This window comes from Taurulus bubalis (assembly GCF_910589615.1).
Source record: "Taurulus bubalis genome assembly, chromosome: 14".
In the NCBI taxonomy this organism is placed as follows: Eukaryota; Metazoa; Chordata; class Actinopteri; order Perciformes; family Cottidae; genus Taurulus; species Taurulus bubalis.
Window position 1 is genome coordinate 15,946,252 of NC_136602.1, and position 17,301 is coordinate 15,963,552.

General features: G+C 39.4%; 1 protein-coding gene across 10 annotated transcripts in view; it reads left to right on the plus strand.

Annotated features, from left to right (window-relative positions):
- Nucleotides 1-17,301, plus strand: part of LOC306746766 (neurexin-1a-like) — a gene marked incomplete at both ends in the record, with an annotated part of 231,168 nt that overhangs the window by 110,646 nt on the left and 103,221 nt on the right. For all 10 annotated transcript variants that reach the window (XM_079229727.1, XM_079229729.1, XM_079229730.1 and 7 more), the window contains 3 exons: nucleotides 95-285; nucleotides 1,027-1,200; nucleotides 5,028-5,147. In XM_079229727.1, the coding sequence (XP_079085853.1) occupies nucleotides 95-285; nucleotides 1,027-1,200; nucleotides 5,028-5,147 (485 nt within the window). The remainder of the gene's footprint in view (nucleotides 1-94; nucleotides 286-1,026; nucleotides 1,201-5,027; nucleotides 5,148-17,301) is intronic.

A 17,301-nucleotide genomic window follows, 5' to 3' on the forward strand; every position in this document is an offset into this window, starting at 1 on the left:
TTGGACAGAGCCTTTGGTATAGTGCCATGCTTTCATGTCCTTCCACTGCTGTCCGTGGTCCCATCGACTCATATTGTGAAATATCCGGTTCCAGGTACCTGCACTATGTGTCTGACCTGGGAAATGGAGCCCACTTGATCAAAGGCAACTCAAACAAGCCCCTGAACGACAACCACTGGCACAACGTCATAATCTCCAGAGACACCAACAACCTCCACATGGTCAAGATTGATACCAAGATCACCACACAGACGACCACAGGAGCCAAGAACCTGGACCTGAAGGGTGCGTAGGCATAATGCATTTATTTATTTATATATATATATATATATATATATATATATATATATATATATATATATATATACATACATACTACAGATTCCATTAAATTGGGGCAGCAGTGGCCTAGAGGTGAGAGAAGCAGGTGTGTGACTGAAAGGTTGCACCAGCAACCCTGCAGGCGTGGAGGGAAAAAGCTATGCTCTCACTCATTACCACTACTGATGTACCCTTGAGCAAAAAGCTCAGCCCCCATCTGTTCGGTAGCCAACACTATCGGTTTGCGTGTGCAGCAGGGAGTTCATAGGAAGGACAATTTGTGCTTAGTGGACCAGCATTTTATTAAAGGGATTTAAAACAATTATCAGTTAACGAGATTAAACCTTTTTTTACTGAAAAGATATAGGCAAAACTAATGTGCAACCTTAAATAATGTTGTTATTATAGTTTTTTTTTAATTGTTAATGAGACGGATAACAAATTACACACAATATTGATATTTTATTACATTTGACACACTTGGTTTTCTGAAACAACACTAAGGATTATCTTCCTGCGCTTTTTCATGTGGATAACAACCTTTACCGTGTCAAACAACCATCATCATTAATGAAAGATGACACAAGGTTTCTTTAGTCAGGAAATGTTGTTTGAAGTGATGCACTTTTTAACAAGCATTCTATGGGAAGCTTGGTACTGTGTTTTGTGTCCACTAGGGGTCAGTATTGTCATATTTCTGCACAGGTCACCTTTATATTGGTGGGGTGGCTAAGGAGATGTTCAAGGAGCTGCCCAAACTGGTGCACGCCAAGGAGGGTTTTCAAGGTTGTCTAGCGTCGGTGGATCTGAACGGCCGGCTCCCAGACTTGATGTCGGATGCTCTGGACTGTGTGGGACAGATAGAGAGAGGATGTGAAGGTGAGTAGTCTCTCAGCCCGCTAAGGAAACGTGTTGTCTTCTGTCTGTTGCTTTCAAACTTTTTTTTGTCTCTGGAGTTCACTACATGCGCTAACTGAAGCTCAGGTTTGAATTGTATTGGTCTGAGATGTTTCATTTAAACCTGATTTATCTGATAAAGTCTCATAGTTACTTTGGTTTCCCCTCATTATCACGAAACTATCCTGAAGGGGCACCATGCAGCGCCGTAATGCGGCTCAGTTCTCTCATTCTAGTGCTTGTCCGACGAGGACACGCATACAAGTGAAAACACAGCCACATTGCCAACCTGTGACACATCATTTAACATCCATAAAGTGTGTTAGTATTCTGTTAGAATGCATCAGGCTCTGACACTACTATTTCTGTTTCACTTAGCCATAATCTGATTATTCTCTTTGCCATATTTGTACTGCCAGTGTTATTTCCCATTTTAGCCCCATTCTGTTTTGCTCTATGCATGCTTGCTGGATCTGAGAGTTTGCCAGAAGCAATCCTTTTGAATTATGTATGAAGCCTTTGTTGCATGCATAAATATAATTTGCCCAGTCTAATGTGTGCACCACATCCAGAGACAATATTCGATTTATTTTTCAACTTCACTACACTTAGTTTGATTTGTCAATTCATCGTATTTTTTTAAGTACGCAACTTCTGATCTTCTCATGTTCCGACATTACTAGTGTAATCAAATCCAGCGCCCTCTGTGGGTCCGTCAAGCTTTCTGTTTTTGTTTTGCGCCACATAGCATCAATGGTCGCTGTCAATGGAAAATGGCTTCTTTTATAACGCATCTATTTAACTGTACTACAGGTGTCAAAAGGTAGTATATAGTCGCAGATAGTATTTTGTATATTGCTACGGCAGGTATCATTTCTGAATATAAAGAGAGAAAATACTTTCTTTTCTATAACTGTAGATTTTCCCAAATATAATGGGCAAAGCATATTTAATTCCTATAATAATGACTTGATGATGTGTTTTCTTCATATTGCTGATGATTTGGAGAGTAGTTGCTATTTCAGTTTAGATTAATCTGGTCTGCACCATACAATACAACTTGTCCCCTCTGGCTCCTTCTGAGGACCGACATCGGCCTCATTCCTCACTCTCGCTCCTGCTTCAACAGTCTGTGTTTCTGTTCCTCCGTCTCTGACGTCTTGATCCTTTACTAACAGCTGGTATACTTTGCCTTTTCCTTTCCTATTATTTTGCTGACAAAAGTTGCATTGATGAAAGCTGACTTGCAAGGTAGATAGCTTTGTGTGTTTGATCCAGAGTCCTATGTCCTTCCTCCCTTTGCATCTGCAATGCCTCCGCCCCCCACGTCTTCAGTCTCTACCTCCACACTTTCCACTCCCTGAACAAGAGATCTGCCTAATTTGAATTCACCCCCCTGCTGTAGGGAATGGGCTTTAGTTCCATAGGAATACAAGTACCATTACCATCTTGTATTAAAGGCTATGGGGATCACGTTTTGATTTACACCTGCATATTGTGTGTTGCCTATATTGGGCTTTAGTTTTTGCTGTGGTTATGTATGTTTTTTTTATTAGAAATACTTTTGCATGACTTTATACTTGCATGAAAATAATCAAGATGTTAACTCAAACCTCAGTCATTTTCATGTTTTACATGACATTAATCATTGTTGTTATAAGTCCCATGTTTACTAATGCCATATATTCCTGTAATCAAAACGAAGCACCAGCAGTCAGTAATTTAATTAAATTCAGATGCATATTGATAAATATAAAGCAATATAATTACGTTATAGTTACTGGATTTGTAATCGACATCAATTGAAATTACATAATTCAATTATTCTCCACTTCATGCTTAGAAAACGTTACAGAAATGAGGTCTTCTCCGAAAAATTAAGTATAATTCTGAATCTTAATCAATTGAAATTCTGATGTCTTATATTCTCCAGAAATATCTATATGTATGCCAATACACATCTAATTTTTAAGTCAAGACAAATAAACCCCATTACATCTGTGGTGCATTAGGTGTATATAATATGAAAGACTTTGTAAGCAGTGGAATCACAAGTGTATCATGCGGTTTGATGCAATTTATATTTACATAAATTCCAAAGTTTTTCAGAGACATCGTGAATCAAGCTGCTTCTTTTTCTTGTTGCAAAACAAACACTGTCCAGCTTTTTTTAATTGTATTTTTAACCTTGAATGATCTACACCAATCACGTAACGTTTCTCATGTATATCTGTATTCAATAGCTGAGCGACTCATTTTAAAATATGACAAGAATGAATAAATATACAAAAGGATAAATATCCACTTCGTCATTGTAATAAAACAACTATTGAAAAGGTAGATGTGTTCTCCGTGGGTAATTCTGGCTGTAAGGAGTGCTCCATGTAGAAAATCTGTAGTATTGTGTGTCATTATTCAGATTATAAATCCATGTGGCATTAACCTATACCAACTATCCAGTTGTTGACAATTCATGATACAAATTGAATAATTGAAGCCAAACTAATCCCATAATTAATATATTTTACATATTTATTCATTAAAATATATATCTTTATATATAATAACAACAATCATCCATACTAACCAGTGCCATTCCACTAACATTTCTCCATTAACTGAAAAAACTTGGTATCACTGTCACTCGGACTCAGACTGACTGACTGATACGTGGGTGGAATGATGGAAATAAGAGATGCACAAATACTTTGAGCTCAAACACATCTGGAAGCACTATTACATTGCTATTAAAAAGCACATTGATAACTCCGGCCCCTACTGAGCATCATTGTTCTATGAGCCCATTCCCAGCTGGTAGTAACGTGCGTCCTGACTGCAGGTGGTCAGGGACACGTTGCTGTTTGAAGAAGGAAAGGTGAACTGCATTATAGTGTGGACTATAGTTTGTAGACGCATTACCTCACAGGTGTAACAATATTGAAGGTACATCAAATCTAGACGCTAGTATATATGTACATATATATCATATGTGAAATTACTTTTCATTACTTTTTTAACATATTTTACTTTCTCTATCTTTATTTTTATTCTTTGAGGCACTGGTGTTAGTATTACTTTTAATGTCATTTTGAATTCTTATGTTGTAATTAACATTTTTCTATTTTAGTTTATTGCTTTTGGTTGCTATTATTAGTTTATTGCTATATTGTTTTGCACTGATGCTAATATTATATCCATAAGAATTTCTTTTTATATCGCCATTGTTTATAAATGTTATATTTTTTTTATTCTTGTTGTAATCTTTGATCAATCTCTGGAAAAAGAGATTATATTAGATTTTTTTAAGTTATCTTTTTATCTTAGTTTAAATACATGCTGTATTGTACAAAAGCTTGATGTAAATAGTGTCTGTAACCCAAATCGCAACATTTCATTTAATATTGTGCACTCTGCTGTTCTGAAATATTAAATGTCGGAAATCACTAATAACACTTTAATCCTAAAGCTATTTAAAACAAAATGCAGTTTTTGTACATGTGTGAGGTTTTTGTTGCGTCTGTTTACTGGAAACTGTTTAATTCACTGAAGGCTTTATGCAGTCAGTTTGGCTTCAATCTGTGAATTTGAAGCAGTTTTTATAGAAGGAATACACAATATGGCTAAACACATAGTTGTGTAGTGTTTGCACAGCATATGTGTGTTTGTTCTGTGTATGCTTCCATTTGCAGAAGCCTATTGTCTGTGTGTTCGGCGTGACATTTAATTTCACTGCAGGGTCAATCTGCAGAATGTGCTGCCTGTTATTGTAAAAGTCTGCTCAGCAAGTTGCCATTTGTCTTCATTTTCAGGCCCCAGCACGACGTGCCAAGAGGACTCGTGTGCCAACCAGGGTGTGTGTCTTCAGCAGTGGGAGGGCTTCAGCTGTGACTGCAGCATGACGACATTCGGAGGACCGCTCTGTAATGACGGTAGGCTTCAACTTTACATTTTTAACTTGAATGAGTCAGACAAATACATACAAAACATACTTCATACACAACTCAAAGCATTAGACGTATAATTCGTTCCATCTCTGGAGCTAATTCAACTCGTCCAGGAGATTCTTGGTATCGGACGTTTAAAGGTGGGTGTTGTCATCAACAGCAGGGACATTTTCATCCTATGCTTTCACACAGCATTGGTGTTCCAGCTCATTATAGTTTCCTGCCCGTGTGCTATATGTATTTGTGTCCTCATGAATCACGATGTTTGCCAGAAATAAGACAAACTTGCTTTGTCAACTCTCCAATTGAACACTATAACATCATGTATTTACGCACTACACTGTGGTCGAGTGGCTAACACTGTGGCCTCAAAACTGTGCTGTGCACTGTCACTCGGTCAATTAGAAGGAATCTTCAACCAACTTGAATATACATTGTCTTCACTGACGGTGCCGAGAGCCGTCTCAACTCTGCAGGGCAGAGTAGTTTAGGATTGGGACATCTGGCTGACAGTTCAGTGAAAGCTCATTAAAGTTTGAGAGATGTACCACTAGAGGGAGCAACAAACATTGTGTTCTGCTAAATAAAACATCAAAAACAAGTTCATCAAGCAAACTGAATAACCAGAAATGGACTTATAAATTATTGCAATTTTATGCTGTTTCATATTGCATTGACCCATACAAATTAAAACCTCAAACACACCTTAGATGGGGAGCTTGCTGCATTACCTCATATTTCTCTAGTGGGTAGTCCCGTAACATTCAGAGCCGGGATGCGTTGTACAGCCGTCAGTCACAAATCATAAGGGAACTGATATTATGTCCTACAGCTCATGTGAATTCAAAATGTAAATCATTTTGTGTCTTGATATTTTGTACTCTAAATTGATTATTGTAAACTTCAGAGTGTGACTTGCAGTTCATTTATTGTTATTAATGTGTTAACACAGTTTTCGTTATGACAATACTTTAAGAATTAAAACGACAACTCGACAACAGATAGCTACTCAAGCCTTTCCTTGAAAAATACAGTTTAATAAAATGTTAAGTTTAGGATTCTGAGCTAAAATGATATGTAAAAAGTAAAAAAATAATCTTAAATTCAAATATCAAAAGTTATCTTTAAAAAAATAGAGTATCACATCATGTATTTACGCACTACACTGTGGTCGAGTGGCTAACACTGTGGCCTCAAAAATTAAAACCTCAAACACACTATAAAGATTTAACTTACTTTGAGCCACATTGTGCAATTTAAAAGTTATATGATATTAATCTCAGTTAAAGACAGTTAAATAGGCGTTTTGTTTAAGGGACTCAGTGCTCATTAATGCTTAGCTTTTGAGAGAACTAGGGTAATGTCTTCTGCTCCTTTTAGAAAATGGGCTACTTCCTTATGCAAAACATGCACTGGGGATTTTTTTTTTGGTCATTATTTTCTTCTGCAGCGGTTCACACAGTAAGGGGTGAATGGGCAATGTGCTGAACTGCATTAAGGAGAAAAGAACAGAGTGGGCACTCTGGAGATGACACAAGAGGGAGGAGAGAGCACCATAAATGTTAATGCATTCTGTGTCACTTCTACCAGCTTGGCAAGACCCCATCTTTTGTTATCAACAGAACATGTTAATAGATTCCAATGCAGCCCCATACGGCGAACATATCTGCTCCCTATGATAACGCTAAAAGGATTCTTCTGTCCATGAGATGTGAGTCGAGTGAAGCCCGTCCTGATCCTAGCCCGTCTCAGCCCATTTCACTCTCCCTTTCATTCCTCAGACTATGTTTGGATCAACACAGCAGTGGGGCTTGAGGTGTAGAGGGATATTTTAGATGGCGAACTCCTCGTGAACCATCCGTGTGCGTTAAAGAGAAAAGAAAAGCAGTTTGGATCTTTCTTCCCGTCATACATATTCATTCTAAGCAGGCCAATACAGCTCATTTCCAGCAGTAGGAGCAGAGCAGTTACCAGAACATGCACAAGTACGTATATAGTATCGGAGCAGAAGTGCTCGTCCTGCTGAGTCTAGTTACTGCAGCTAGTCTCATTATTCCTACTGACCTGACAAAACAATAGGACAGATCAATAAGCAGTTCCGAGGGATGCAATATGTAACCACAAAAAAACATACTTTCCAAGAATCTCTTTCACCAAGGATGAACTGAATAGTGATGCGAGACCTCCTCGCGTTGCCAAGGAAATGCTATGAGAAGGAAAAATTAAGCTAGAGACGGTGGTTTTATCTGTGTTGATGGATTGGCATGGGAATATAGAGGAGAAGGGGGAGCGGCAAAGGAACGAGAGCAGCGTCTCTGAGGAAAATATCACTTTTTTACCAGATATATTTGCATAAGCTGAGACGCAGGCAATTTACAATAGAGCAATGGGTCTCTGATAAAGCAACCTAAATGGGGAGCTTGCCGCATTACCTCATATTTCTCCAGTGGGTAGTCTGCCCTCTCACACGGAGAAAACCTCCATTCCTCAGCCCCCGGCCCCGTAACATTCATAGCATGCATAGTACGGCCGTCAGTTACAAATCATAAGGGAACTAATATGATGTCTGATAGTACAATACAGCTCATGTACATTCAAGATGTCATTCATTTAGAGCAGAATACTTCGTATTGATATTTGTGTGCTGTTTTATTGTAAATTGAGTGTTGTGAACTTCAGTTTACTGTAGTGCACCCAATAATAACTTGCAGTTAATTTATTATAATGAATGTGTTAACACGGTTTTCATTATTATGAGGAAACACTTATTTATTTTAAGAATTAAAACAATTAAAGAGGATAAGTCAACAGTAGAATATTGTAAGTTCACATATCAGAAGAATTATCTTTAGAATAATGACATCATGCATTTACCCACTGCACTGGTCGAGGGGCTACTAGCCCTGTCGCCTCACAGCAAGAGGGCCCGAGTTGATCCCTTCTGTCTGGAGTTTGCATGTTCTCTTCATGTCAACGCGGGTTTCCTCCAGCTTCCTCCCACAGTCCAAAGACATGCAACTCTACCCCCCCACCCCCCACCCGCGACCCTGAAAAGGATACATCATTTCTGATAATGGATGAATAGATCATGTATTTAGTCGCTAATCACTAATGTTTGCTTCCCCTTCGTGACAACATTTGCATACCAGTTTTTTCCTGTTTTCATTGCATACTATTGCTTTTTGCAAATACTTTTTGCAGGTCCTCGGCAGTCTACAATGAGCCTGGCATGTATCCACACACACTCTGCACTGGGTTTCATTTCTTTCTAGAGCAATCCACCGTTTCTTGGCTGTGAATGTGTTATGATAAAAGTATTACAACTTTTCAGAACAGTGCTGCACCTTTCAGTTCAGAATGATTGGTGGGATGATGACATAGATATAAAAACTATCTTCAGATCTTCTCTTCATCATCTCCCAAACACTTCATTCCAGTGATGTGCCAGTACTTTTTTTTTTTTTTTTGAATGAACTGTGGACACGGTGTCTTTAGAGTGGTATTTTTAGAACCAATTATCCCCTCTGGATACCTGCAGTCAGTGAAACTAGGGTAGAACAAGAAATACAATACACACTGGCCAAGATGAGTGTCTGTCAGATCCTCGTGCATGTGAGATGAACTATGATGGTTGTGAATGGTGTTAAGCATGCATTTGGTCTCATCACTACGAGGTATTTTTGATGCCAGTAGGAATAAAATGGCATGTCAGAAAGAAGACAAACTAAATGTATCTATGTGATGAAGTCATCAGTACTGTTGTGCAAGCACAAACCACTGCTGGTAATCAGCCCAAAGCAGAACATTATTAGTGTCATATTTTAAGCTTAGCGTATGAGTTGATATTGCCGTATTACATTTTGTCTTCTCTAAAGGTCTAATAGGGTTTAGAAAAACTGCACGTTTTCATTCAGAAGCTGAGGCTTGGTGTGTGGAGAAGGGGGCTTAAACTCCAGTCTAGACCTCCTGAGGGGGTTTGCCTGAAGTGGTGGAGCCTCTGAGTGTAATGTACAGAGACAAACAGAATGGTGTTTACTGTCGAGCTAAAGTGGGTCGTAGAGAGGCTTCAGCAAGGGGTGAGCTTGGCCTTCACGCAATTGTAGTATCGCCTGATTGCTCCTCCGCCCAGTCTTCTAGCCAGAGCTATTAGTGCCATGTCAATATTGTATCAACAATGGAGGTTATATGGGTCTAGTCTCCATTGTCTCTGCCCAAGGGGCAAAGACGAGCCCCTCTCACTTAATTTCTTATGAGTCTGAGTCAATGTTCATTCTCGTACCTTGAGAATAGTCCGCCTGGGCCCCAGGCTCGGTATCCAGTGTGTGATCTGCATTAGACATGGGTCTGATTTTGGTTAAGCACATACAGAGGAAAGACAAAGGATCCTGTTTCGGTCATGTGGCCCCTCTTCATGTAGTCTAAAGACAGCTACTCTAACACAGAGGGACACGCACACTGACATGTTTGTTGCATCAGTCCACAAAAGCCAGAATTCAAATAAATAATAAAAAAAAAGAACAGAAGAATCTAAGAAATCTAAGTTCAGAAAATGATCACAAACAATCTGCACACTGGTGGATTTTTTATCCAACATTTTTTTTGGAGTCAGTTTAGCTTCTTTTAAATCTTCAGGCATTTTTCTTAAATTGTCTTTTAGTATAGCGCACTTGTGTTTCAGTATTGTCGTGATGGTCCTCCAGATTTACGATGCGGATAAGCGCTCCCACACGCACGCACGCACGCACACACACACACACACACACACACACACACACACACACACACGCACACACACACACACACATGCAGGAAGTACAACAGACCGTTTTGTCCCTTTCCTCTCTGGTGGCATGACCATAGAGCACTTAGTTTGGTTTGGATCAATACGAGGGGAAACTCGGTCCAGTCGTGAGGCCAAGGGGATACGAGACACTGGAGTAAACAGCCTGCTGTCACATGGAAGTAATATCCTCTTTGCCCTGGATCGAGCCTTCTTTTTAAGGCAGCTCAGCGAAACAAATTAATGGGTCTGAAAAATATTTGGACTTTGGTCCAAATAATAAAGCTTGGCCTAGCTTAGAACAGGCATTGTGTCCCGAGATATGAGAGAATCAGTCTTAAGTGCTTCTGTCTTTTCGCTTCAGGAAACATTCCCGCGGATGTGCACACAGGCTTCCAGGAATAAAAGCACGTTCAATGTAATGTTTAACTGATCCGTCGTTAGGCAGGTGAATGCTTTTCAAATGTACAATCAAATAACTATTCCATGTTATCAATGTATAATGGTTTTTAAATAAATGCATTTGCTGACAAAATAAGAGTAAATGATTATGCAATGATGGTAATAAGTTATCATTTTCTTTAAGAATAGACGTGCAACATAAACCAATGCACTATTTATACATATTACAGTATATCCAATATAGTATGCTCATATAAATAATCTTTCTTCTGGTGATGTTATACATTCTTATTGTCAACAAATCCCAGGTGATTTGTTGACAATAAGATTAATATATAACCAAAACCAACAATGAATTTATCCTAATAATACTGTCTGTGTTTCCAAAGCACAGATATGAAATGTTTATTGTTTTTTGTCATAAGGTTCAACTGATGTCCCAAAACTAATAATAATAATAATAATGTTTGAACCTGGTGTTTATCACATGCTTCTCTACTACGAAATGAAGACATCCGTTTGAAATCAGAACTATTTATTAGAAGCTTCATACTTGGTCTAGATCAGTGACGTGCGGTGAGGTTTGTGGCTGCTGAGGCACGGACTCTTTCAGGGTCAGATTTACCAATATAAGAACCCAATAGAGAAGCTTAAATCACCATTCAATTGGCATCTTGCACATTGACTACTGGTTGTTTTTCATATTTTCTTTCAGCATTCTTTACACACACATAAATAAGGTAAATATTTGATTTCACCAATTTATAGCGGCTCAGAGAAAGACTGCATTTCCTCTGCACCCTCCGTGTGCTTTTAATTTGCCATCGCAATTCCACAATTCATCCGCATTCAATACAAATACAAATAGGCTATATAGCTTACTGCAGTGTATGCATGGTGTGACCTTTACTTGTAAATGAAGTCCAGTAGTCTGTCCTTCTGGACAAAAATCTCTGACTTTGTTGTAAAAGCCCTCCCTATCATCTTTTAGTTTTCCAAGTGTAGAAGAAGAGCAAGGGCAGAACAAGCGTAAACCAAGGAGGCAGAGGTACTGTTCGCCTCTCTGCTTTTTCACTGCGGTTTTATGTCAATCAGCAAGGCTAAATAGGTTCAACACATAAGTGACTTACACTACCTATTCCTAGTCTATGGAAAGAAAGGACGTATAATAAAAGTGTCTACAAATATTACAGTGGTGACCAACAATGAGAAAGCAAAACACACGCGCTCAACCCAGTTGGTTAGTGATTGTGCAATCTGAGATGAGGCCCAGCTCGTCTTTGCCTCACCTTGTTGTCTCTTATTTTAATTTATCATAGTTTTTCAGGCCTCCCCTGACCGTATGTCCCTGATCTAGATCTAATCTTACATATTTATAGAATGTGTTTGAACAGTATAGCAGAATGTGGATCTGTACTTATTTTCACACATTCCACAGCTTTCTACTGGTTCGCTGTTCAGTATGGATTCTGAGTTGGACCGTTCCTCATTATTTTTATCATTCCTGTGCTATTGAATGAGGCTTTATTGTGTTTGTCTTCAGGTTGTCCTCATTTTACTCTATTTTTCTCTACTTCCAACTCCATACAAGTGGTCACTGTCTGCCCTAATTATTTTTCAATAATTTCTTCGTACTGATTGAGTGTCTGAATTTAAATGGGTTTCTGTGCCAGGAAGCAGAGGGTAAAGCCTGTTGGCATGGAAACCAGGTCTCCTTTCCTCCCACTGTGGATGCTGTAACGTGTCTGTAACTTTGCCCAAGCTGTACTTTCCCAGCATGAAGTGGTGGAGAATCACTAACATGGCTTAGATGGCTTGATGGAATACTGAATTATCATGAAGTTGCTTTACACACATACACACACAGACTTGATGGTTCACTTGACTGATGGTGACACGTATTCTACAGCTGTGAGGAGGCATGCCACATGCCTTTTATGTGATGTGGAGCTGGCACCGTGGCATTCGTACAGTATGGAGGAGCAGCAGAGTTTGACATATGTCAGCTTGTTTCATAAGACCATGCTGCTGTTCTGCCATAGTGTGGCAGAGCGCACGCAACAAAACAAACTCAGTTCGGGAGAGCGCTTCTTGTGCTTTTCAACATTATCTTTGTCCCATTGAACAGTTTACAGTCAGATCAGAGTTGTGCACTAGCATTAAGCACATTACGTTGTCTTCTTTGTAATCTCTGGTGTAATCAGAATCTCATCTAGAGCTCATTGCTGTGCAGTGGTGAGAACCTAATCTTTGAGGTGTTTTTTATTAATTGGTAGCCTGGAGGGGGATGTTGACAGGAAATAAGAAGCTGTTGTTTCTTCACAATACTAATTAAAGGTATATAGAGTATCTGCTAAACTACCCTGGTGGGTAATACACCGACACTGAATATTCCCCTCAGGCTATTGAACATGACACGCTGCAGAACGGTGCCAAGAATCCTACACATCCCTAAAACAAATAAAACAATAGCTTGCGTACCTAACAATTGAAAATAGTGAATGTTCTGTGAATTATTTCAGTCAGAAGTAATTTAATTATAGAGAAAATTATATTTTCAGTTCCGTGAATTACAAATAACAAATTGACACTGTAATCAAAACAATATTTTCCAGACAAAAAGAAAACAAGAAGCAGTGAATTGTTCTGTTCCAGTTGGAAACAAATGATAGAAATACATATTATATATTGCATCTCTGCCAGTACATACCTATCAATGAACGTTTCCCCAGGTCATAGTTAACATTACAGGAACAACATGTGCAGAGACGGTGCTTTTCTAATAGCTTTCCATCATTATTGGCTTATTGGCTTTTCGGACCAATAGCCGTCCGTCGTTTACCGATCAATAACCCTAACCGATAAATGCAAAAAAAAAAAAAACATTTATATTTGAGACATTGGTGTTGAGTTTTTCCAAATATCCTGGCTTAGTGGACTTGTTGCCTTGTCTTTCATTGCCTTGTATTTCATTACCTTAGCTTGTACCCTGAAGCAACATTGTTTTAAACCGAAATATCCTATTGCTTTGTTTTCTAGTAATTCAACTGTTACTCCAAATTAAGTAGAGATCTGGAGAGTCAGCCATGCTGGATAGATAAAAATGTTCTACACCTAAACCCTTTTTTCTTCTTCTTAGTAACACCACTTAGTAATACACACGTATGTACCATGATTGCAATATAGCTACAAGAGCCTATAGATCAGGGGTCAAAGAGGTGGACACAACTAGGTTGTTTCTGGACCGAAAACCGATGGATAATTGACCATTATTACAGTGCTTCTATTTTAAACTGCACAGCTTTTCTAGGCTTTACGGCACTCATTCAGCGGTCCAGGAAACACACCGACTAATTGTACACGTTGTATATCATCTCACATGATCACATTGGTCCATTCCGATAAGTGTCGCCCTAGACTTGAGTGCCATATTCACACACGGGGGAGACCCAATAGTCGGAAAAGTATGAGAGTCAGAGGTTATTTCACTTGGCACTCCAAAAATAGAAATGTGGACAGCTTAACCAGAGCCTTGAACCAATATTGGAACCCTGAGGTCAGAGCATAGAACTCAAGTGAGATATTCACACACACGGGAGCGGCAGGAGTGAGACCCAATAGTTGGAAAAGTAAGCTTAACCAGAGCCTTTAACCAAGAATAGTCATATTTTTCAAAAGCTTTATGTTTTTTCTACTTCTTTTTTTATCCTTATAAAATTGTATTTATACAATACAAACTCTCCTGTCTTTCTTCTACATTTGAAGGGCAATATAACCTATTGGTCTGAATTGTCCTTGAACTCAACTAGCTTCTAAAGTTTAGATTCATAAAAGAGAGATTTCATGTGTGGCACTACTCAAATCCTCTCATCTGTAGACAGCTAGGCTGGAGACTTGGTGCACACACAGATCACTGACTGTCTGAAGCCAAGTTCACACCACACAACCTTCAAATACATCAGACCCCTTGACATTTCACACTACACAACTGTCTGTCTCGTAATCAGGTCTCCTGAAGTCGTTGTGGGTTTCACTACATGACTGACTGGCGACCGGGTCACACACTACAAGATTTTTCACCAGGAGAAATTCCAGATGAGGTTTTCAAACTACGTTTTGTCAAGAAAAGACACGTAAAAAGAGATGCGTAGTGATGCATGTTGATGTTGTTGGCACTCTTGTTCAGAAAACTGTCTGTTTCCACACGTCGTTACCGTTTCCCCTTTGGAGATCGGTTATGCGTTATGGTTATTCTTGTAAACAACACGTGAATGCCAAAACTACGCAGATCTGTCTCTGATTTGTCGATTTTGTAGGGGGGGGAAAAGTCCTTCAGTGTGAACTCGGCATTAGTCAGTCACAACTTGGAGAGGAAACCTGCTTAGTAGGCTTGTAAGATGTTTTGGGGACAGGATGTGTGTGTAAGGGGCAGCCACCTCATTAGCAGCCTCGAGAACTGAGCCAGTTATATTAGTGTTTCTAATGTGATGTATGCAGACAACTGGAGTCACGCTGCCTCACTCATTTTGTATGTGACACACTTTTCACAAATATATATTTCTTGCTGTCTGTGATTTAGGCCACTGGCCATTCATATACCAATCTTTTACTTCGACATGAATGGCTCTGCAGCACTGGCGGCTTCCTGGTCGTTTTGCATTGGATTTTGTTGCATGCTTTCTGTGACATCAATGTGGGAAATGCAAGCATGTCTTGTCCCCACGACTTTTCTTGGCTCGGAAAGTATTTGCATTAAATTAGTAGTCAGGGTACAGCAAATTGCATTTTAAATGTGCATTATGCATGTTTTCCAGACTTCAGTTTGGAATCATTACACAAAGAACCTCTGCTTATGCACTCTTCTCTGGGAAGCACCACCATTCATTGTGCATGCAGTTTTGGCCAATTTGTCCAATTATGTTGCCAAAGCCCCACACAACGACACACATCAGAGCCAGATCCCCTTACAGCCTTCTCCATCTACCTGGCAGTGAAAGTGTGTCACCACTGGTGTCTAAAATCCTGCTTGCTGTTGGGATTGTATGTTGGTCCCCTCTGACTTCCTAAAGCATTGGTCTCACAATTTCCATGCTTTTGATGTCATGGAGGACAGTGGCGACACATCAGTCAGCCTTTGCTCATGTCTCCTCCTCCTCTGAAATACCCTATAAACCAGAGTCAAAAGGCACTCCAAAGATCTTGCCCTTGTTTGCCATGACGTCTACAGTCGCAGAGAAGAAATCCTGACTGAGAGTGGCGGGGTGGGGTGGGACTGACCCAGAATATGTTATCTCAGCCCTGCTCTTTCAATTTTGGTTGTTAGCAGGTTCTCAGCTTTTCGAAACAGTATTTAGACTATGAAATAAAGTCTCCCCCCTTTTTTTATTTTTTTATCTACCGTCACCCTGCATGACTCTTTTCTAAAGATCACCTTCATGCTTCCCTACCTTACAGCAGACATTGCTCAGCTTCTCCGCTTTTCCTTGTTCCACTCCCACATGTCAGAATGTGGTCAGAAGAACCGACTTTGATTCTCCTACAGGTACAGAACAGTTTGCCCAGCTCAGCTTTACCTTCTGTTTCAACCCAGCAGCGAAACACTTGCGCTGCGTGCACTTCTAGTTGAATGGCTTCCAGTGGGAAGCGCAACTTCAGTCTTCTGTGTCATAAAGGTGAAAGCCACGAGGGACCCTACAACCCCCATACTCGTCTCTGAAAGTTAATAACGTTCACCTGACTTATTTTTCTTGAATGATTTCATGTTACTTGAATGACTCAAACCAGAGATTGAAGAATACACAGTGATGAATCCTTGTAATGTATGACAACACATTCCACATAGTTGAGGTTCAATAGTTTAAAGTGCACTGACTTATTAACACTAAACACAAAAGAAGAGCAGCGGTATTGTGCTTGTTGAATAAACTTTGTGTATGCTGGAGATCCTTTCATTATATGAATGCAGTAGGATTCCCACTTGACGACTGGTCTTTGTATTTAAACGGCTATAATACCAGAATATGAGTTTTTTTTTTTTTTTCATATGAGTACACTTCATTCAAAAGTAGGCAAACAACTTTTGAGAAAAAGTGGAAGCGGTTTGTTTATAAGTCCTTTCATATTTAGAAAAAATAACTTTTTTTTTCATTAAACCTCTTTGTTGTCCCAGTTAGCAGGAGCGCGGCAAAGTGGTGCGCTAACAAAGAAGATTTGGTCTCCTGACGGGAGACACAGGCCGTCCTTGACCTGTTCAGGATGAAGCGCTCTGAGAAAGGAACTGATATACTTTGGACGGATTTTAGGAAAGACAGAGACAGAGACAGTGCCCCGGTGGCCCAATGCATCTTGGAAACTGTCAGAGGAGATAGAGAGAAAGCCTCTGGAAAGCTGCCGACCTTTGAACCCTATCTCTCGCACTGACAGTTAGGATTTAGTTTATGCATTCACAGACACATCGTCACACAAGCACACACCCACTCACTGACACACACATAAATACATAAGTATGTGTGTATGCACACACACTTTTTTTGCACTTAAGTTCAAGGATTTTTGAATGTTATTTCCTCTGTGCTTGATCTTAATGTGTATTTAAATGGATTTATGGAAATGAATAGCACTATTGTGGCATTGTTTATGCATTAGGAGAAGAAAAAAATACTGTCCATCACATCAGCCAGATTGCAAAGCATCCTTCGCCAGCACACAAACGACTCAATGTGCAATAAAAAAAAAAGAATCCTCCATATATGTAGTTTTGGCCTGCTTTGGCCCTGGTTATGGAAGAATGATGTGTGCATGTTGGTATCTGTGTGTTTATGCTAAACAAGTGAAGACATTATCATTATTTGACGACAACCCTGTCACTGTACCTTTATGGTGATAAATGGTGTACAGAAAAATATTCTCCATTATCTTGATTAGCATACACACACCAAAATAAACGCTGCAGTATGT